The following is a 19843-nucleotide window of genomic DNA, read 5'->3' on the forward strand; positions in this document are numbered from 1 at the left end:
TGCCGACGATACGTCCATATCCCCTCCATGCCTACCATCCCTGCATCTGTGGCTGGGGGACAGGTGAGGGCCTGGGGTCCTGGTGCTGCCTGTCCAGGGACCGGAGCTGGAGCTCAGCGGATCAGCGTCGGTACACCAGCGATCAACGCCTAGAGCTCTAGGAACAGCACTGGAAGTCCGGCAACTGAGAACGAGATGGCAGAGAACGCCGTCTCAAGCCCGGGGATCGGTGCCATGAGTCCAGCAATCTACGTCTTGGCATCGGGGACTGGTTCCATAGGCTTGGGGATCAGCATTGCCCTGGTGAACCTCATTGCCCCGAGGAGCGATGCCTGCACTCCGACGACTGGTGCCATGATTCCAGGGACTGGTGGCGTACTATGGCTCTGCACTGACCATTGGGCTCTGCACTGACCATTGGTCAGAGGACCAGTGCCAAGTGTCTGGCAAACTGTGCCAGGAACTCTGGTCAGTATAGCATGTTGGAAGCACATCCCTGAAGATCGCTGCTTCGATGCTGACCATCGCGGTGGCAGGGAGCGATGCTGCACAGAGACCGTTGCATGGGCCCTAGTGCCAGCTTCCCTCTGGAGAGGACTACAACTTGATGGTGCATTGGTGGCATCAGCAAAGACATGACGTGTTTTGCAGACTGGAAGGTCTCTGGCGTGGATGGGACCTACAGGTGCCAGGGACCTCTGCCACTACCCGGCATGGTTGGTGGGTCCCTAGGAGGGCTGGATAGCCTAACTGGCGATGCAGGTGCGACACTTATAGTTAACATGGGTTTCCCCCAAACACTTCAAGCAGTTTTGATGAGGGTCGCTGATCAGCATAGGCTTTTTGAAGCGATCACAAGGCTTGAAGCCCTGGGCTAAATCTCTTAGGGGACTATCTAATTTATCTACAGTACTATTAGGAAACTATTAAGAGAACAAAGAACTACTTACCTAAGAACTATTTACACAATGAATGATAAGAACCACTGGGTAAGAGCACTTGCTGAAGTAAGGAGACATTCCAGCACTGACTCTGGTGGTAAGAAGGAACTGGGGGATGGGGCGCCAGAGCCAATCCCTACGTATACCACTGAGGGAAAAACTTACAGCATCAGTGCATATGAAGAGCACACACACCTAATGTGGAATGGACATGAGCAAGCAACTCGAAGAACTAGATGTATGCACATTAAAACTAATTACCATTCCTTCACTTCAAAGCGATGTCTCAATTGTTTCAGCAACAGATAAGACGAGGTGTCCAAAACTGACTTGCCACCTCACAGAAAAGCAATGTCCAAGTGGAACAACTGACAACTTACTTAGAAAAGAGAGCATGGCAACAAACTGACATATGGCAGGAAGAATTAACCAGCACTGCCATCATAGCTATCACCGTTGCTACCACCACAAGATGGGTCGATGAGATTTACTATTACATTGTTTTCCTGATCTCAAAAAGCGTTCTCATCTGAACAGGTGATGTGATAAACTACAACATTACCATCTCCATTAGATCAGTGGAATCTTAAGTAACACTTTGGATGAGAAACCAAGATACCTGCCATACTCCTTCCCTAAGTGTTTCATCCTTACCTTAAGCATGCTACCTCTCCTTGCCGTTTATTTTAGCCTGCCAGGACAACCCTACCTTTGCACCAGTTGCTGAGAGCAAAATGGCAAGCTACAAAAAACCCTGTATGTTAGCAAGGTATTTTTCTTTTAAAATAATTCTATGCAAATGAAGTGGGACAAAGAAAACAGAGCTGAACTTTAACTGAAGATTTACTTAACTGTTTGCCAAAGTTATAATATATGGTTGCTTTAATGAGAAACCATTGTCACTACAGACACTGAACTACAACTAAGTGTTCAATGCTGTAACACACCTGTTCTAGTACATTTCAGCACCTTTGAGCCAGATCTTCCCTTCCTACTGTTCTGGGAAGGTGTAAGACTTTTAAAAGACATTTAAAAGACAATAGAAGTATTGTTTCATAGGAGCACTGAAGTAGATGTTAGAAATAAAGATTAAAATGTGGGGTTAAGAGTGAATTAAACCCTTGCATTAGATTTCTTGTGAATATCTATCTATCTATACACACAGAACAACAACTGGTCTCCAAAGTTTATTAAAAATCAAAGAATAGAAAATTTTACATAAAAATATGTCAATTTTAGCTTCCACATTGTTGTCCCCACAAAAAAATCTAAACATGATTTTTAGCACATAACCACAGCGGTAGCCAGGCCAATTTATTTGGTACACCATGACTGACATGGAACATGATACCTGTTTCTTTTTTAATGAATTTTGCTTTAAAATGGACGCTAGTTAAGACACCAACTAAAGCCTCTGAAGTTTCCATAATGTAGGTTTATGCTCAATATTGCTAGTGTGGAAAGATTAGTACTAAAGGCCTACGTATCAGCCCTTAAATATTGGTTAATGAATATGTTCACAATTTTTAAAAAATAATTTGTGGTAAATCTGGATCATTAAGTACTGCAGACAAATGTGCTACTCTACTTTGGAATGTTGCCCCCTCTCATCTCAAGGAGATCTGTTTGCAACTGACAGACGTAGTAACAATATGGGCTAGTCCTGCTTCAAAGGCATACTGCACTTTATAAAGCTTCATCATGTTAGATGCCTCATTTTTATCTTAACATTCAGATATCAGTTTTAAAATATTCCACTTCTGTACATTTAGATGTCATGGTAATAGAATTTTTTCAGCTTTTTCCACTAATTGGACTTCAGATAACCAACCTGTAGTGTTCAGCAGGGTTAAGAACCCTCACTTTAAAAATGGGAAGTCAGAGGGCATCTGAGATGCAACCAACCCCCAGGACAACTGTGGTGCTCTAAAAACTCAGGGTCAGGCAGGATGTATATTTCCTTGTTCAAAAAAGTTAACAAAGACAGTGGTTGTCATGGCAATACACACTTGCATAGTATACCTGTATGCATCTGTAAATTAAGTGCCAGCCACAGATTGTGTCCAATACTGGGCTGTGCTCTCCTCCAATACTTTAAAAGATGCTTCTTGCAATGCTTAGAGCAGCTGAAGTACTTTATATATTTGCTCTTAACAGAACGAATGCATACTGCTATACAGATTCCTTAATGGAATCAACATATTTCCTTTCTCCACATTCCTCAAGCTGGGTACCTTTGTTTAATAATGATGTTCAGCCCCAACCATTAACGGGTTACATTACTAAATCTGACAGAAGCATATAGTTCACAATTCTTAAATTTCATGTCAAGACTTAACCCTTTTTCAACCTTAAGACGTTATATTTCTGGCACTTTAAATGCTGGATTTGTTGTCTATTACAAGGAATAAATTAAAACCCACTGGTCAGAGCAAGACAACTGATAGAGGCCAGACAATGAGCTAAATGCATGGTCAAAACACTTTGGAGCTTAATACCTTCATAAAACCATATGCCAAATCAGCACTTTCATTGTGAATCAAGAAGCCTCAAATAGTACCAAAAATGATGTCATGTTCGCAACACTGCTCAGACAACCTGCCAAAACTATGAACCCAACTTAGATAATACAACCTGGGAAAGGATCTGTAAATTAAAAAAAAAAAAAAAAAAAAAACACCTCCTCCCTTTAGATACAACTTATGTGACAAAATGAAATTAAATTAAGAATTCTAAATTATTGCACAAATTATACTTTTTCAATATTTACAGAGCAAAAATTTTTTGAAATCTGAAATAAAAACAGGAGGGGCAGCAAAACTATTTTATCATGAATAAAAATGTCAAGGACTGAAGTTCCTTTGCTCCTCAAACAAAAAAGCGAAACAAAATCCCCACAAAGGAACAGATGTAGCTACAGAAAAAACGCTACAGTATTTATAACGTCCTTGCAGTTCTAAGGCCAGAGCTGCTTCGGCACTGTATGAGTCGTAATGGGAAGGCAAAAAAACAAACAAAAACCTTCCACATTTAATAAGGCTTCACAAATAAGCACAACTACTTTAAGATGGACTTGACCACCACATGAAGAAACATGCAAAAAGTCAGCTGCAGATATTTGGCAACACCCACAAACTGATGTGCTGAATGCTGGTCTCCATTCCGCCATTTAGTATCGTTCACTCAGCTTCAGTTTGTAAAATGGGAGAAGATCATCCTGGCATTAGCCATTATCTGCTGAGACTAATAGGCAAACTGTCTCTGTGTTTTTTTCTTCGCCAGATGTTACGATTATATTGGTGGTGTCCTCTGTTGCCAACTGGCTGCCTCACACCTCCACTGCTGACTGGACTGTAGCCATTCCCTTGGTTAGGATTATGAGCTCCTTTCATAGAGAACTTCATTCCACTGTGCTGCTAAAAATACAGAAGTGTTCAGTTTAGTACTACAGTCAGTTGAAACAAAGTGCATCAATTCTCTAACCAGCTGTACTTTCTCAATGTGCTACTCACTGTCAGAACATGTATCAAAACAAGTAACGATATCTTTCCACACTTGACTAAAATGTACAAGAAACATCCCATTTGAGAAACTAGCTAAGTTAACTAACTTGCACGATCACCACCATGGAAGGGAGTATGCTCCCTTTCTGAAGTATGCTCCTCAAACGTAAAGGTACTAGGTCAAAGGCAAGTGTCCTAAGCACCCTTTAGTTTTGCATTAAATATATTGACTAGAGATGTGATTAATTTGTTTCACATTTAGTTAATTTTCTGAAGGGACTTAGTAGGAATACAAGTAAATGGTAAATATCGGATCAGTTACTGTTGGAGAAATGTTTACTTTTTCTAGCAGTTACCACACTGGTATCTGAGATACCACACAAGTCCTTATGCTTGGGATAGGTGTTAACTATGTTCTCAGATACCATGGCATGGTAACTGCTGGCAAAAGTTTTAATGGCAGCCAGTGTAAATCTGCTACCATCGTGGGTGACATGGGTATATTCTATTCACCTACAGACAGTGAACAGGTATCCTCCCTAGCGGGTCCAAATTAAGTGAGATACTGCTTGAATAAGGTATTTTTGTAATAACATTCAAGGTATTTTATAATAACAAAAAAGGTATTACTTTTGATAAAGGTAACTTCAGCTCAAGTCAAGTCATGAGGCCTTGGAAAGAAGTATGGTATGAAGCATGACCAGTAGCTCCGTTTTATGCAGACAAATAATTTTATAGAGTATTTAAATGTCTTCAAAAGGAGGACATTATCAATTACCTTTTATCACCACCTATTTTAGTTCAATACCTAAAACAGAGTTTCTTAATCTTCACAACAGGCTTTCATAATTGCAGAGAATTTTATACTGGTAGTTAATCACCTGCATACATGTGTGTACAGGATCTACAAGACTTAGTCCATTAATTTCTTAGAATAATAAAGAAGTTTCTTCAACTAATTGACTATACATTTCCACATTAGTCTGAAGTAACAGCAATTGTGTAAACCTTAGAAACTGTGTTTATTTGTACAACTGAGCCAGCATCAAGTTTATCTAGCCCATATTTTATTATTCAAACAACATATTAAAATGGATGAAAGGCCAACATAACTGCATCAAGTGGAGAAAGATGAAAAAAGTGAACTTGGAAATCTGAGTGAATTAACAAGCTGAGGTTTAAAATGAGCTGCAGGATGGCAAGAAAGCAACTGTAGCAGGAAGTACAGAGCTCATTCCATCTCCTGTTGAGGTCAATAGTAAATGGGAAGACTCCTTCAATGAATGCACAATAGGGCTCATAAACAATGCCAATAGAAAACACATTTTTACCTTATCTAAATTAACTCATTTGGAACTAGTGTAGGACTATGGTGCAGCATGTATATTCCTGCCTTTATCAAGAAGTAGTCATTCAGACCACCTGGCTAGGTGCTATGATAATACAAATAATAAATCTGTGTGTCATGAAAAATTCAGAACATAAAAATGCGAGTCAACCTAACCAGGCATCTAGAAAGCTTTGTTCCTGGATTTGAGACTTGGTGCTTGATATTATTACCATATTAATCTCAGCCTAAGTTAGCCAAATAAAGCCTGACCTTGATAATACACCCATTATTATTTGCACAAGACATCCTGGCAATCCAGAGACTAGAAATGGTTATACTTTATTTAATAATAATAATAATAATAATCAGGAAAGACAGGGAGAAGAGAGGGAACACCTGAAGCACCAACTCTGAAGACTGGAGTGTCCAAATGTTTACCCAAATATATTATCACCAAAAGATCAAGTGTTTGCCAAAAGTATTTCTTCATCAGTCTAAGGATTTTGGCTCAAACACTGAATGTTACCAACATACCATGTGGGTTTTTGGTTTTTTTTGTTTTTAAACCAGACAACTTCTGAGACAATAGATTTTTAGTAGTTTGCTTTTGAAGCAAAAAGTCATGCTGTTCAGTGGTGTTCTCATTAGCAGCAAACTCAAGGAAATGTTTATTAGGAATTAAGCCAACACTCTTGGCTCCTACACAGTAAATTTTCTATTCTAAACAAGTTTGTAAATAAATGAATCAGTTATTATGCAAATAATTTTACCTATGTATCAATGAAATTTAGTAAATATATTGAAAAATACAAAGGAAAACAATGAATTGTCCTTTAACATTCAAAATACCCATCAAGACCAGCAAGCAGACACATCAGCAAACAGATACACAGGTTTCTTTTGTTACTAAAGGTGCCCTCTAGACAGGACCTCAAGAAGAGAACAGATAGCTGATCCTAGCTCTGTAAGAAATACTTCTGGTAGTGAAGCACCAAGTCTTGAGGCTGAAGGAAAAACGCAAGGAATATACCATAAACCTAGCAATTCTTTTAACTGGAGAATGTAAAAATCCTACAAAAAGTTAAGAATCAGAAGACAACTTCTAGCTGCACTTTTTGGCCTCACCTGTACAAAGTTTGCTGAATTTAAATAACGAGCTATAGATGCAAACAGATTAAAAATAGCAGTGTTTGGAGAGATCCAAGGCAGGCACACTTGTCCTTCTCACAGCATTCCCAAGATGTATGTAAAATACTAGAACTCTTATCATGGATGGATGCAAAGTTAATCTAGATTTTCTGTCATGAAGAGTATTTGTATTGGACTTTTAATCGCCAACAGCTTGCTGTCTTCAGTGTGGCTGAAGAATAGCTTCTTACCCCTAATGAGCAAGCCTCCTAGTCTCACGATAGGGGCTGAAGAATGATGGAAAACTTAAGAGTCGTGTGATCAGGTACTGGCTACAGAGTGACCAGAAGTCAGGAAGTAAGCCCCTTCTTTGTAGCTTGATAAAGACCAATTATCAATTTTATCTCTAATTTTGACATCTTTAGATCCACTGCCCCGGACAGAAATAATAATTCATGTTCACTTATCCAGTCTAATTGAGTGGAAGCAGAGTTCCTCTTTTTTTTTAAATTAAAAGCCTGTTGGTAAATATGCATGAACTGGCCACTCTTCCCCAGACTGATATAGCCAAAACTAAAGAGAAAACTAGAACAATTTGAGACACTATGATAGTGTGGCATTTTAACTTCAGGCTCCATCCCCTCTTGCCCCAACTGGAAGAATCAAATCCCATGTTAAACCAAACTTAGTATTTCATATCCTGTGTGCATACATATGTCTGTCTAGCACAGCAGATTTATATGGGAGTAATCAAAATTACAGGCAAACTATTTGTTGTTCTCCCATGATAAACCCACTGCTCTGTACAGAAGTTCATACTCATGAGAAGTAGTAAACAGTAACCATAGCCCACTAATCGTTTAGGGAGGATAACAGTGAATATATGGTCATTACAAATAAAATAAACAGCTTTTATCACCAAGACAGTTGCTATCCAGTTTCCAGTGAAGAGAAACTGCAAATTGAGGGCATGAATGTATAAATGCATCAGGTCAACTGGACTAACATTATGACATATTACAGTGTTTCTCAAACTGGGGTCCGCGGACTCCCAGGAGTACACTCGGTTCCCTAGCGTGCAGGAGGTGCTGGGAGGGAGGGGGATGAGTGGGACGGGGTGCGCTCAGGGGAGGGGGAAGAGGAGAGGTGCGGTAGAGCAGGAGCAGGGGTGAGGCCTTGGAGGAAGGGGTGGAGTGGGGGCTTGGGGAGCCGCGAAAAATTTAAAATCAAAATGGGGGTCCTCGGGTTGCTAAAGTTTGAGAACCGCTGACATATTAGATGACATTTATGACACTGGATGCCCTTGAAACTAGGATATGTTTCTACATCTTTTTCCCTTCCCTTCTGTCCTCCATGTCAGCAAAATGTAAAGACTACTATATTGGAGCATTTGGAAAGCACCTATCTAAGGAGGGAGAAACTCAGAATCAGAGTTTAAAAAATGATTAATTTCTTCTGATTTAGGGAATCCCAAACCAGAAGATTCACCTTGCATTCAACAAGACCACCTATCAATTCAGAATCTTTCGTAGGTCAAAGTGAAACCCTGCATTCACATGAACAAGGTGGCTGAAAAGACATTGTCCTGACAAGGTATGGGAAAGTAAAGGAAACACTAAATACTGTACAGTACTGCATGCTTTTCCAAAATCTTTAAGGAAAGGTGTGGCCTCAACTCTCTGTATTTGGTCTTTTCAAATGTGATATTTGGTACAGTAGCCCACAAAACAGTCTTGACAAACATTTAACTCATGTCTACACCATTTGAAGAGAACAACTTTACATGTATTCAATCCTAACCCAGATTATAGGCCCCAATTCAAACCTACCTTCTCTGGTATCTTTGTAGGATTTTTTTTTTTTTTTTTAAATAAAAACTCTTGTTTGGGAGAAGCCAAAGAAAGATCAGTGGCAATGTCCACTAAAACCTGCCTTAAGAATGGAAGAGATTGGTAAAAGTAATTCTTCTCATCCACTTCGGACTCTACTGAACTGTTGCAGAATCATTTTATTTTATTTATTTGGTTAGTCCTGATGTTTTCTGCCAGCGTCTATCCTAGGGAAAAAGCAGCAATATCACTGCTTGGCTGATGGTATGAGTGACTAGCACAATGAAGCACTGGCAGATGCCAGAAAGGCCAGAATAAACTATATGAAGAAATCAATCTGCTGTTGGTCTGTGATTATAAAAACAGTTCAATTCATTACTTCAGAATCAAGCTTAAGGTATCAGTTCCTCTCCCATTTTCCTTTCTTGGGCTCAACCATAAGACATACTAGCAACGTCCTTTCAAGTCATTGTGTTTGGAAAGACTGAGGCAGGCCAAATGTGCATATGGCAAAAATTAAGAGAGTTAGAGTTTTCTAAATAGTCCTGCTTCCTTTTAGGGTACTTTGAGTCTAAGATTTAGTAGGGACCTGTAGCTTTAAGGAAACCATGGAATCCTAGCTCACATCCAAGCACAGTCGCATGAAGTTCCTCCCATCTCCTCATATGATTAGATTAAAGCTAGTCAGTGAGCTGTTGATTCAGGAAAGAGCACATGGAAGGCATGTGCATCTTGCCCTGGTGAGAGAAGGGCAATGTGCAGGAGCTGGGAATATGGGTTTTAGTTGTCATTGTGATGACTACTGAGGGAGTTTTCCTCCCCTGATCTGAACATGCTTGCAGGATTTTTGCTATGATGCAGATTCCATCGGGGATCAGAAAGGCAATGCTGGTTCAGAGGCTACTCTGCTGCTGTCCCCACTGCAGTTCCAAACTGTTTTCCAGCAAAGTGGAATAATTACTTGCTATGGAGGCATGACTGTGTTCCTGACAGTGAGGTAGGCCTATGTCAGGAGATAAAGCTGCCTTGCTAAATCCTTGGCATGACCCCAATCTACAAGTAGCAAAGCTGGAGCAGTTATGCCCCTGGTTACAAGAGGAAGTGCACCAAGGTTTTTCCAAGAGGTAGTAAATGAGACGAAAGCTTTGGTGCCAAGAAAATCTGCCCCAACGGCAGCTGCCTTCCATTCCAAGGGCAAAGTTTCTTTTGAGTACAGGAACAGTAAACCTTTGCTGCTGCCGGAGCTTATCTACTGACAAGAGCTGAGAATCTACCCTGGGGCTCCTCTACAGACGGAGGCCAAGCTATACTGAGTGGGAGAAAACTGCTGAATTGGGGGGGGGGGAAGGGAAACCCCCAAAAAATAAAGGAGTCATTTTCCACAGGAATCATTCTTTGCAAAAAGACTCATAGAACATGAGCAAACATCTGTATAGACATTCCCAAGTTAGTCAGTCTATATAGCTTTGAGTATCTGCTATTAATAGTACTTGGTCACAGGTGAAAAAGTGTAAATGCAAATTACTGCAGGAAATCCTTCAGCTCTCAACAGAATTCTTGTAACCAGAATCCAGACGACAACTGCCCTCAAACTTCTCCATAAAGAAAAAAAAAGGTACAAAAAGTAGTCTCAGGATTTTATTGTCTGAACGGTTTCCTTATAATTAAGGCCCAAGGAGAAATTACAGATGTTTTTTGAGGGGATAGCCTCGTGAACACCTGAATTACTGGAAGACATTGAGGTAACTATTTACAAAATTTACAATTGTTCTTAGGAGTCTTACACAAAATCCTTCAAGTATTTGGTAACTGAAGGATGAACTCTTATACCCCAGCCACATTTATACCACTAACTGCTTCTTTGGAAACTAGATTCAGATTTATATCCTCTGTTGGCAAGGTTAAGATGTTAAACTACCTTTATCAAAAAGGACTGTTAGGAAAAAGGCTGGTTGGATTGCAGTTTATGTATTAACCAGAATGGGCTACCTAAAAATAGCTCATTTTATTTTTTATAAATAATTTACTTTATGATCTCAGATCTCACTTGCAGTATGGGTTATCAATTATATAGTCTAATTAAAAGCAAAATATTTATTACATTCTTGCTAAGATATGAAGAATTCACCATCAGGAAAGTTGTTTACACATGCTATGACCAACACCAGATACAGGGGAGGATAGTTTAAGGAAAGAATCCATGAATCAAATTAAAATTAAAGTAAAACAAAAGCATACCTTCTGATACAAGTGGGAGCTTGGCAGAGGATTGGGGGATGCAGAGGGAACAGCAGGAGAGGGCATGTGGTCAACAGTTTTCAGAGATGGTGCCCCTTCATTGTCAACCTGTCTGCAGGGAAGTGGAGGACCAGCAATGGTAGGCGGAGGGACAGTAAACCTTGTCTAAGTAAAAGAGGGGTGAAAAATATGTCAGTGAAGCGGCTAGGATACACTATACAGGAACTCAATGCATAGATTCTATTTAAAAAACTATGGCATACTATATGTAATTATCCAATATTACTACTAACTACATTTTGCATTTAAACAAACATTTCTTGGCATTCATTCACAATTTCCCTTAAGGTTTCCAGTGTCAAAAGGGTTTTATGTTTCTACTTTTCAATTTGCAGAAGTGTGGACATTATAGTTTCTGGACACATTACTAGTGAACTTTATACAAGTCAAATTAACAGAAACAAAACCTGAAAAGAGAGTTGTCCCTTTAGCTAAATACAAAACCAAAATACTCAGGCAGTCCTTCTCAAACGGACACTGAAATAAGCCTTGCATCACACTCAGAAAATGGAGGTTACTCACCTTACACAGTAACTGTCTTTCTTAGAGATACATGTGAATCTCAAGCCCTTGATTGGAGATTTTACACTAGCAGTGTCCGTTTGGCCTGTGCATGTACTCTATACAACCTCGTGCTGCGCACTGAGGCTACAGGTGGTTGCATGGGCAAATCGCTTTCAGATTCTTTATCTGAATATTCAACAAAGAACAGTTCAAAGCAGAAGGGAAGGAGGGCAGGTAGTGGAGCACTCATAGGGACACACATCTTAAAGAACCACAGTTCCTGCACAAAAGGAGTAAGCTCCTCTTCTTCGAGTAGCTTCCCTATGGGTGGCTCCACCTCAAGTAGCTTCCAAGCAGTACCCCAACAGGGAGAAGGGAGCTTCGGAATCAAATCCAAGATTGAGTAAGCAGAACCAAGTGCTGCATAAGATCTGATAGCATGAACCAAGGTATAGTGCTTTAGAAAAAGTATGCACTATGGGTCATGTAGCAACTTTGCATCTCTTAGATACTGGAACGTTTTTGAGCAAAGATGTGGAAGTGTGCTATTATTCTTTGGGGAGGTAAAACACCAGCTGCATTGTAGCGAGAAAATAATACACCCAGAGATCGCCCTCAAAAATCTCTGAATAAATAGTGGACCCATTGGATCTTTCTGTGATGGCGACAAGCAATCAGTCTTATTTCTGAAATTGTTGAGTCCTATCCAGATAAAAGGCCAATGCCTGTCTCACATCTAATTTATGAAAGGTCTCATGCTGACATTTATGTGGTTTAGGGGAAAATACCAGTAGATGAATAGACTGGATAAGATGGAAATCTAAAAACACCTTAGCTAAGAATTTTGGGTGCAGCCATAAGGAGACCTTGTCCTTGAAAAATACCATAAACGGGGAGTCTGCCATCAAAACCCCAACCCTGTGACCAGACAGAATAGCTACTAGAAAGGCCATCATCACAGATAAGTGAAGCCAGGAGCAGGTTGCCATAGGCTCAATTGGAAGTCCCATTTAAGTACAAGATTGAAATCCCAAGTTGGAATAAGATCCTCAACCTGGGGGAAAAGGTTCCCAAAACCCTTAATAAATCTAGATGACACAAGATAAGCAAATATAGAAAACCCCTCTAAAAGAGAACGAATTGCTGATATTGCTGCCAGATGAACCTTAGAGCTTACTGATAACTGTGAATTTCATCAAGTTCAGCAGATAACCCAAGGTATCTGAGAGTGGAGACTGTTCAGGCACAAGGTGATGACACTGACGACATCAGTGGTTGAACCTTTTCCATTTCTGAAGGTAAGCAATTAGAGCTGACTCCCTTCTACTGTTTAGTAATATGTGTTGTAAGCCTGCCAAGCAGGCAGAATCTAATCCCATGAACCATCAAGAAGCCATGAGTGGAGGCAGGAAGACCCCTATGTTGGGGTGAGGCACACAACCTGCATCCTGGGATGGTTGGAAGCTTGAATGCTGAATGGACACTCAGGTGAAACAGGTAAAGATACCAAGCTTGCCCCAGCCGAGTTGATACTATAAGGATAACCCTGGCCTTGGTCTGTCTGATCTTGTTCATCACTCTTACAGTTAGTGGTGTTGGAAGGAATACATAGAACAGGCCCTTCATCCAAGGAAAGAAGAAAGCATCTCCTAAAGAGTGATGACCTATGCTTTCTGTTGAACAGAATAAGGGATACTTCTTGTTGCTGAATATGGCAAATAGGTCCACCTCCGGAAGTCCTCACCTTTGGAACATCCCACGAAAAATTTGACAGTCCAAATCCCATTTGTTGTCCTGGGAGAGGCACCTGCTGAGCATATCAGATGAGACATTCTGGACGTCAGGAAGGTAAACAGCTGAGATCTGAATCTGATGGGCTATACACCAGTTCCACAACTTCATAGCTTCACCACACAGGAAAGGGTATTCTCCCTGTTTGAGGATACAAAACATGCATGTCACATTGTCCATCAGGATCTTGATTGATTTGACCTTGCTAAGCGATAGGAACTGAAGGCATGTGTTCCTGACTTCCCTGAGTTGCAACAGGTTGACATGGAAACAGACTTCCTGAGGTGACCATCTGCCCTGAGTTGTGAGGGAACTGAGGTGTGCTCCCCACCCTAACAGTGATACATCCATTCCTACAGATACTTTTGGAGCTAGGTGGATGAAATCGACACCTGCATGCAGAGTTGATTTTTACACCAATCTAAGGAGCTCTTCATCAGAAAGGGAACTGTGACCGGTTTGTCCAAACTGTCTCTGGTTGAGAAATAGATCCTTCTGAACCAGTGGAGGTATAGTGTTGCATGCTTGATCATGAAGATGTAAGCTGCCATATGAACCAGGAGCTGCAATCACTTCCTTACTGAAGTATGAGGGGTTCCCTTTAATTGTCCCCCACCAGGTTCGCTGAAGTTATGAATCTGTCTGTGGAAAGGAATGAAGGTCCTGGCTGCCACTGAATCAATTTATGCCCCTATTAATGGTATTCTCTGTACAGGAGCTAACGTGAACTTTTTTTTACGTTTATCTGGAGACCCAATTCCTGGAAGAGAGAAAGGGCTATATTGGTGGAATTAAGTACTGCTTTGTAAGATCGGCCCTTGAGATACAGGAAGACTAAAATTGCTTCTCACAGAAGGTAAGCAAATACTACAGCTAGAACCTTTGAGAACACCCTTGGGGCCGAAGGGAAGTACTCAGTATAGAAAATGATCCTGGCCCATGGTGAAACGTATCTATTTCCAGTGAGCAGGATGTATCGCTATGTGGAAATAGGAATCCTGCAGGTCAAGGATTGAAAGCCAATCTCCTGCCTCTATAGAAGGGATTATAGCTGCCAGAATCACCATTCTGAACATTTGAGACTTTACAAATTTGTTCAGTTGTCTTAGATCTAAGATCCATCTCCACTCTCCATCCCTCTTTGGCACGAGAAAATACTTTGAGTAAAACACTTTCCCACTGTGAGGGGATGGGACCAGTTCTATCACTCCTAAACAAAGCAGAGAGTATGCTGATTTAGTATAGTCTTGTGAGAGGGGTCCCTGAAGAGCAACAGGGAAAGGGGAGGCAGGGAAGAAAAGTGGATGGTGTAGCCCAATGCTACACCCTCCATGACCCACTTCTCTGTTGTAACATGCTGCCAGGCCTGCTGGAAATAGGAAAGGTGGTTGAAAGGCTGCAGCTTGCAAACTAGAGTTGAGGGAGGAGTTGAGGCCTCGACCAACCCATCAAAATTTTTGTTTCAATGACTAGGTACTCGCTGAAGGAAGATGAGAAGCTCTTTTCCTCTGGAATTTTTGTCTATTTCTGGCATTTTCAGTAGTTCTGTGAAATCCAGAGAACTGAGTCAGATATGATTTCTGGGCAGCTTGAAACCTGCTAAATCTCCTCTTGTTCATGGAAGTATATACCCGGAGACCTCAACGTTGCCCTATAGTCCTTTGGCATGTGCAGGGACTTAACTGTAGCCCACAAGAAGAGCTTTTGACCATGAAACATGAGGTCCTCAACAGTATTCCGAACATCTCTCAGGAACCCTGACAGCTAAAGCCACAATGCCCTGTGCATGACAACTGCTGTGTAGCTGGATCTAGTGGCAGCGTCTGCAGCATATAAGAATGTTTGGAGTGAGGTTCTGGCTAATAAACTGACCCTCCTTAAATGAGGGCCTGGAAGTGCATTCTGTGCTCCTGTGGAAGATATTCAATAAAGGTTGTAAACTTGTTGTAATTCATGAAGTCCTACTCTGCCATGATCACCTGATAGGTTGCTATCCGAAATTGGACGGTCATAGAAGAGTGCACCTTGTGGCAAAAAAGGCATAACCTCTTCTGGTCCTTATCATAAGGGGTATACCTGGAATAATGCTGTTTACCCCACTTGTTTACAACATCCACCAACAGGGAATTAAGCTGGGGTGCAAAAACAAAAATTCTGAGTCCCAGGGGTGAACATATTTCTCATCCACCCATTTATAAGTTGTTGGTGGGAGTTTGCCACACAATCTTTGGTGGATCCAGGAGCACTTCATTAATGGGTAGTGCAAAGCGGGTAGGTGTTGCCAACTGCAGAATGTCCAAGAGCCTGTGTTGGGAGTCTTTAACCTCCTCAAGAGATATTTGGAGAGTGTCAGGTCCTGGAATTGCCAAAAATAATCGGCCATTAATTATAGTGGACGCACGATTGCCTAGTCCAGAGATGAGAACAAAGGATCCTACCATCCCTAATGTGTATGAGGATCCTTGTACAAGTATGGGTTCCTGTAATGATGTGTGAGGAACCCCACACTGATAACGAGATTATTTATTGGAGGACACTGAGGAGAATGCAGAAGACATTCAATGGAGGAGGGGAAGAGAAAATGGCAGAGAATCCTGTGCTACAGGGACGCAATGGTAATCTGGAAACAGGGGTCTCGGCACCAAGAATCATTCAGTACCCATAAGCAGTGGGGATTATGACTCATCTATAGAGTCCTACCAAATTCATGTCAATAAAAAAAACACGTCTCACAGACAGTAAAATCTGGTCGCCCGCCCCCCCATTAAATCTGGTCTTTTGTGTGATTTTACCCTATACCAGGGATTGGCAACCTTTGGCATGCGGCTTGCCAGGATAAGCACCCTGGCGGGCCAGACTGGTTTGTTTACCTACTGCGTCCGCAGGTTCGGCCGATCGCAGCTCCCACTGGGATGTGCTGGCCGCCGCTTCCCGCCGCCCCCATTGGCCTGGAGCAGCGAACCGCAATCAGCCGAACCTGCAGATGCGGCAGGTAAACAAACCGGCCCGGCCCACCAGGGTTCTTAACCTGGCGAGCCGCGTGCCAAAGGTTGCCGATCCCTGCCCTATACTATAGGGATTTCACAGGGGAGACCAGCGTTTCTCAAATTGGGGGTCCTGACCCAAAAGGGAGCTGCGGGGGCAGGTTGCAAGGTTATTTTAGGGGGTTGCAATATTGCCGCCCTTACTTCTGCGCTACCTTAAGAGCTGGGTGGCTGGAGAGCGGCGGCTATTGGCTGGGAGCCCAGCTCGGAAGGAGATGCCCTACCAGCAGCAGGACAGAAGTAAGGGTAACAATCCCATACCATGCCATCCTTACTTCTGTGCTGTTGCTGGCGGTGGTGCTGCCTTCAGAACTGGGATCCTGGCCAGCAGCCGCTGCTCTCCAGCTGCCCAGCTCTGAAGGCAGCGCCGCCACCAGCAGCAGTGCAGAAGTAAAGGTAGCAGTACTGCAAACCCCCACCCATCAATAATCTTGCGACCCCCCCCCCCACAACACTGTGAAATTATAGATTTAAATAGCTGAAATCATGACATTTACGATTTTTTAAATCTTATGACTGTGAAACCGACCAAAATGGACTGTGAATTTTATAGGGCCTGTAGCAGCGCCTGCTCCCGGCCCCTCCACAAATGCAGTCAGAGAGCAGCTGAAGTGCAGCACCCATGTCCTTTTACTGTTAGTGTCCATTCCTACCACCTATTATTTACAGGTATTTACAGAGACCAACACTCTGGGAGACTACTAGCTTTCCAGCCAGCAGGGATCTAGAGCCCACACTCCTCCCTTTCCTGTCTCCCCCTGCTTCCTGTCTCTTAGCCAGCTTTATAGGGCAGGCTGGCTACCCAGGCCTGCTGGTGGATCCACTCTGGTAATTAGGGTGTGGCCCTTCTGCCAGCCCAACTAATACCCTTATTCCTCTGGAACAGGGCTAACAGGGGCCTGGCTTGTTTCTCCTAGCCAGCACCCTGTTACAGGGCCTTACTCATCTAACACTGAAGTGTCTCTGGAGTTGCGGAATTCCTGCAGTACTGAACAGGTTGATACTAACTCAGTAGTTGAAGTGAATGGTATCAATGATCTGGAGCGTGTACGTGCCAGGTACGAAGGTATTTGGCACTTCGATTTTGCTGGTGCTGACAGAGACACGTGTAAGCAAAGGCATTGATAAGTCTGATTTAGATGTTGCCTTTCTAGAGGAGTGTATGTCCTAGGCTTTCCTGTCCTTCACAGACATTACTGGGGGTCTGCTGGAACTTGCTTCTCTGAAATACTCTGGGATCTTGGCTGGTACCGGAAAAAGAGTCCTTCACCTCCATGGTACCAAGTTGCCAGATCGAGGCCTCCAACATCATAGACTTGGAGGGAGATCAGGATCTTTTTGGAGGTGGTTCCTTGTGGTAGGAGATAGAGCTCCTCTTCTCTGGAGCCTTCTGAAGTCCTCCCCATCTTAGGGGAGACCTTTGCTGAGGTTGAAAGGGCACTAAATCAGCCAACTGCCAGATGTACTGGCAGGTCTCCTAACCTAGCTGGTCAAAGTGAACACTCTATCATCAGAAGCTTCAATTTGGTCTCCTGATTCGTCCATGCCCTAGATTTGACAGCCAGGCAAAAAAAGATACACTTTTGGGAGACATGGGCCCTCCCAAACAATGGATACACACAGTGTCCATTGCTGACCAGGTTAGCCTCCTGAAAAAAGAGAGGCAGCATTTGAAAATTGGCAAGCCAGGCATGCCCAGCCAGGCCAACTAAGCTCCCTAGGAAAAAGAGGAGAAAAAAGGAAGAAGGAAAAATCCAAAACCTCTCACTACTATCTAACTAATTCTATACAAACACTGAACTAGAAACACTGAACTAATTACAGAACAACTGCAAAACATGCTAAGGCACGCACAAGGCAGACATGATAGAGCTCCACCTCAGGCCAAGGTGGTAGAGAACAGAGCTATTCGCCCACACAGCCCTCTCTACACTCGGTGTGCGACACAAGGTTATAAAGAGCACATGCACAAGCTGAACTGACACTGCTAATGGAAAATCTCTGATCAAGGGCTAGAGAGGTGAATGCATACCTGAAGTGGAGCGTCTACAGGGACACCACTCGAAGAATGTGATCTAATTACTGCCATGTGAGACCAAAAAGCAAAAGTCATTTAATTGAGAATAACTCTTGGGCATTCCAGAATCAAGGCAAAGTCTAGGGACTGCCAGCAGAATCTTTCAAGAAACTGACAAAAACAGGCTCAAGAAAAGATGGTAGTTTGGCAGTTGTTCAATCTGGAATGTGTTTGAAAAACTGGATCACTGCATTTACTTTGGGAAATGTGCAACTATGCACAACTTTCACATTTGAGCTATGAGGGCAATGATCAATTTCACAGAGATATCTACAGCTGTCTAATCTACAGAGTACCTCCTACACACATCACTGCCAAGCAGGTGTACTCATTAGGTCACCCGCCATTTGAAGGAAATGGTTTCAGTGTAGTTACTACAGACTCGTTATGCTCTTCCAAATCTCCAAGCTATCACAGTGATGTCAGCTCTGTCACCATGTCATGGCCACTGAAGGGCCATAAACATCACAGCTGTGGCATAACTGGGTGCACAAGTAGACTTGAAAGCATAACACATAGGCCATCTTCCCACCCAAGTCATACCAGACCAAGATATATTACACACCAGGGCCATGAAATACAAACCCGAACTGTCAAGATGAACCCAATTAATGTCCTCAACCCTGATAAAGTTATCCTCCGACCATAAAAATCCCACACACAGCAGACCTCTCATCCCTTCTAGAGAGTCAAGAAACACTATATCTAATGTGGCCTGTAACTGAGACCAGGTTTCAGAGTCTAACAAAAACCAAGGGGGGGCGGAGGGGGAGAAACCACCCTTCTTCCTTGAAAAGGTAACTACACAGACAAATATACTACCCCTGCAGTTCACCACTCTGCAGCAGTTTCAGATTCCTCTCAACCACTCAACCAGCTTTCAACACAACCCATAACTGTAAAATGTCAACCAGTCCATAACTGCAAGCATTAGAAGGGCAGTCTTCCTTTCAGCTTCTTATTAGCTCCTACTCCTTACTAGAGGGCACTGGGCTATAGGGGAGAAATAGTATGTTTTCACATATTGTGATCGTCTTCCCACATTCCAACACCTACATTTTTGGCATAGATTTAATACAAACAAGAAACAGATAAGGGTTCTATCCAGAATGTGTTTTATAAATAACCCCCTGAAGGAAGAACAGTTGACAAGCATACAACTTTGCAGTCATCTTCCAAAACTTAGTACAGAAAACATGAAGTTTAGATAGACTTGTAGTGACCCAAAATTCTCAGGAACACCACACAAGTCCTGGATAGAACAAGCCACCAAAACTCATAGTTCTTAAGATAAGCCAAATACTAGTTTACAAAGGTGGTATGGAGGAAAAATTGCATTTTTTAAAAACAAAGTTAATAAACCTTGAAAATTTGAGAGCTCATAGGTAATCCCAGATC

At 42.2% G+C, this 19843-nt stretch overlaps 1 protein-coding gene across 3 annotated transcripts in view; it reads right to left on the reverse strand.

The window, feature by feature from the left end:
- Window positions 1-2115: 2115 nt before the first annotated feature.
- The window catches only part of TENT4A (terminal nucleotidyltransferase 4A), a 101980-nt gene continuing 84252 nt past the window's right edge, over window positions 2116-19843 (reverse strand). For 2 of the 3 annotated variants that reach the window (XM_065397929.1, XM_065397928.1), the window contains 2 exons: window positions 10970-11134; window positions 2116-4357 (listed from right to left, as the gene is read on the reverse strand). In XM_065397929.1, the coding sequence (XP_065254001.1) occupies window positions 4172-4357; window positions 10970-11134 (351 nt within the window). In that variant the 3' untranslated portion in view covers window positions 2116-4171. The remainder of the gene's footprint in view (window positions 4358-10969; window positions 11135-19843) is intronic. The other variant, XM_065397930.1, reaches the window with a different exon arrangement.

This window comes from Emys orbicularis, chromosome 2, assembly GCF_028017835.1.
Source record: "Emys orbicularis isolate rEmyOrb1 chromosome 2, rEmyOrb1.hap1, whole genome shotgun sequence".
NCBI classification, from domain to species: Eukaryota; Metazoa; Chordata; order Testudines; family Emydidae; genus Emys; species Emys orbicularis.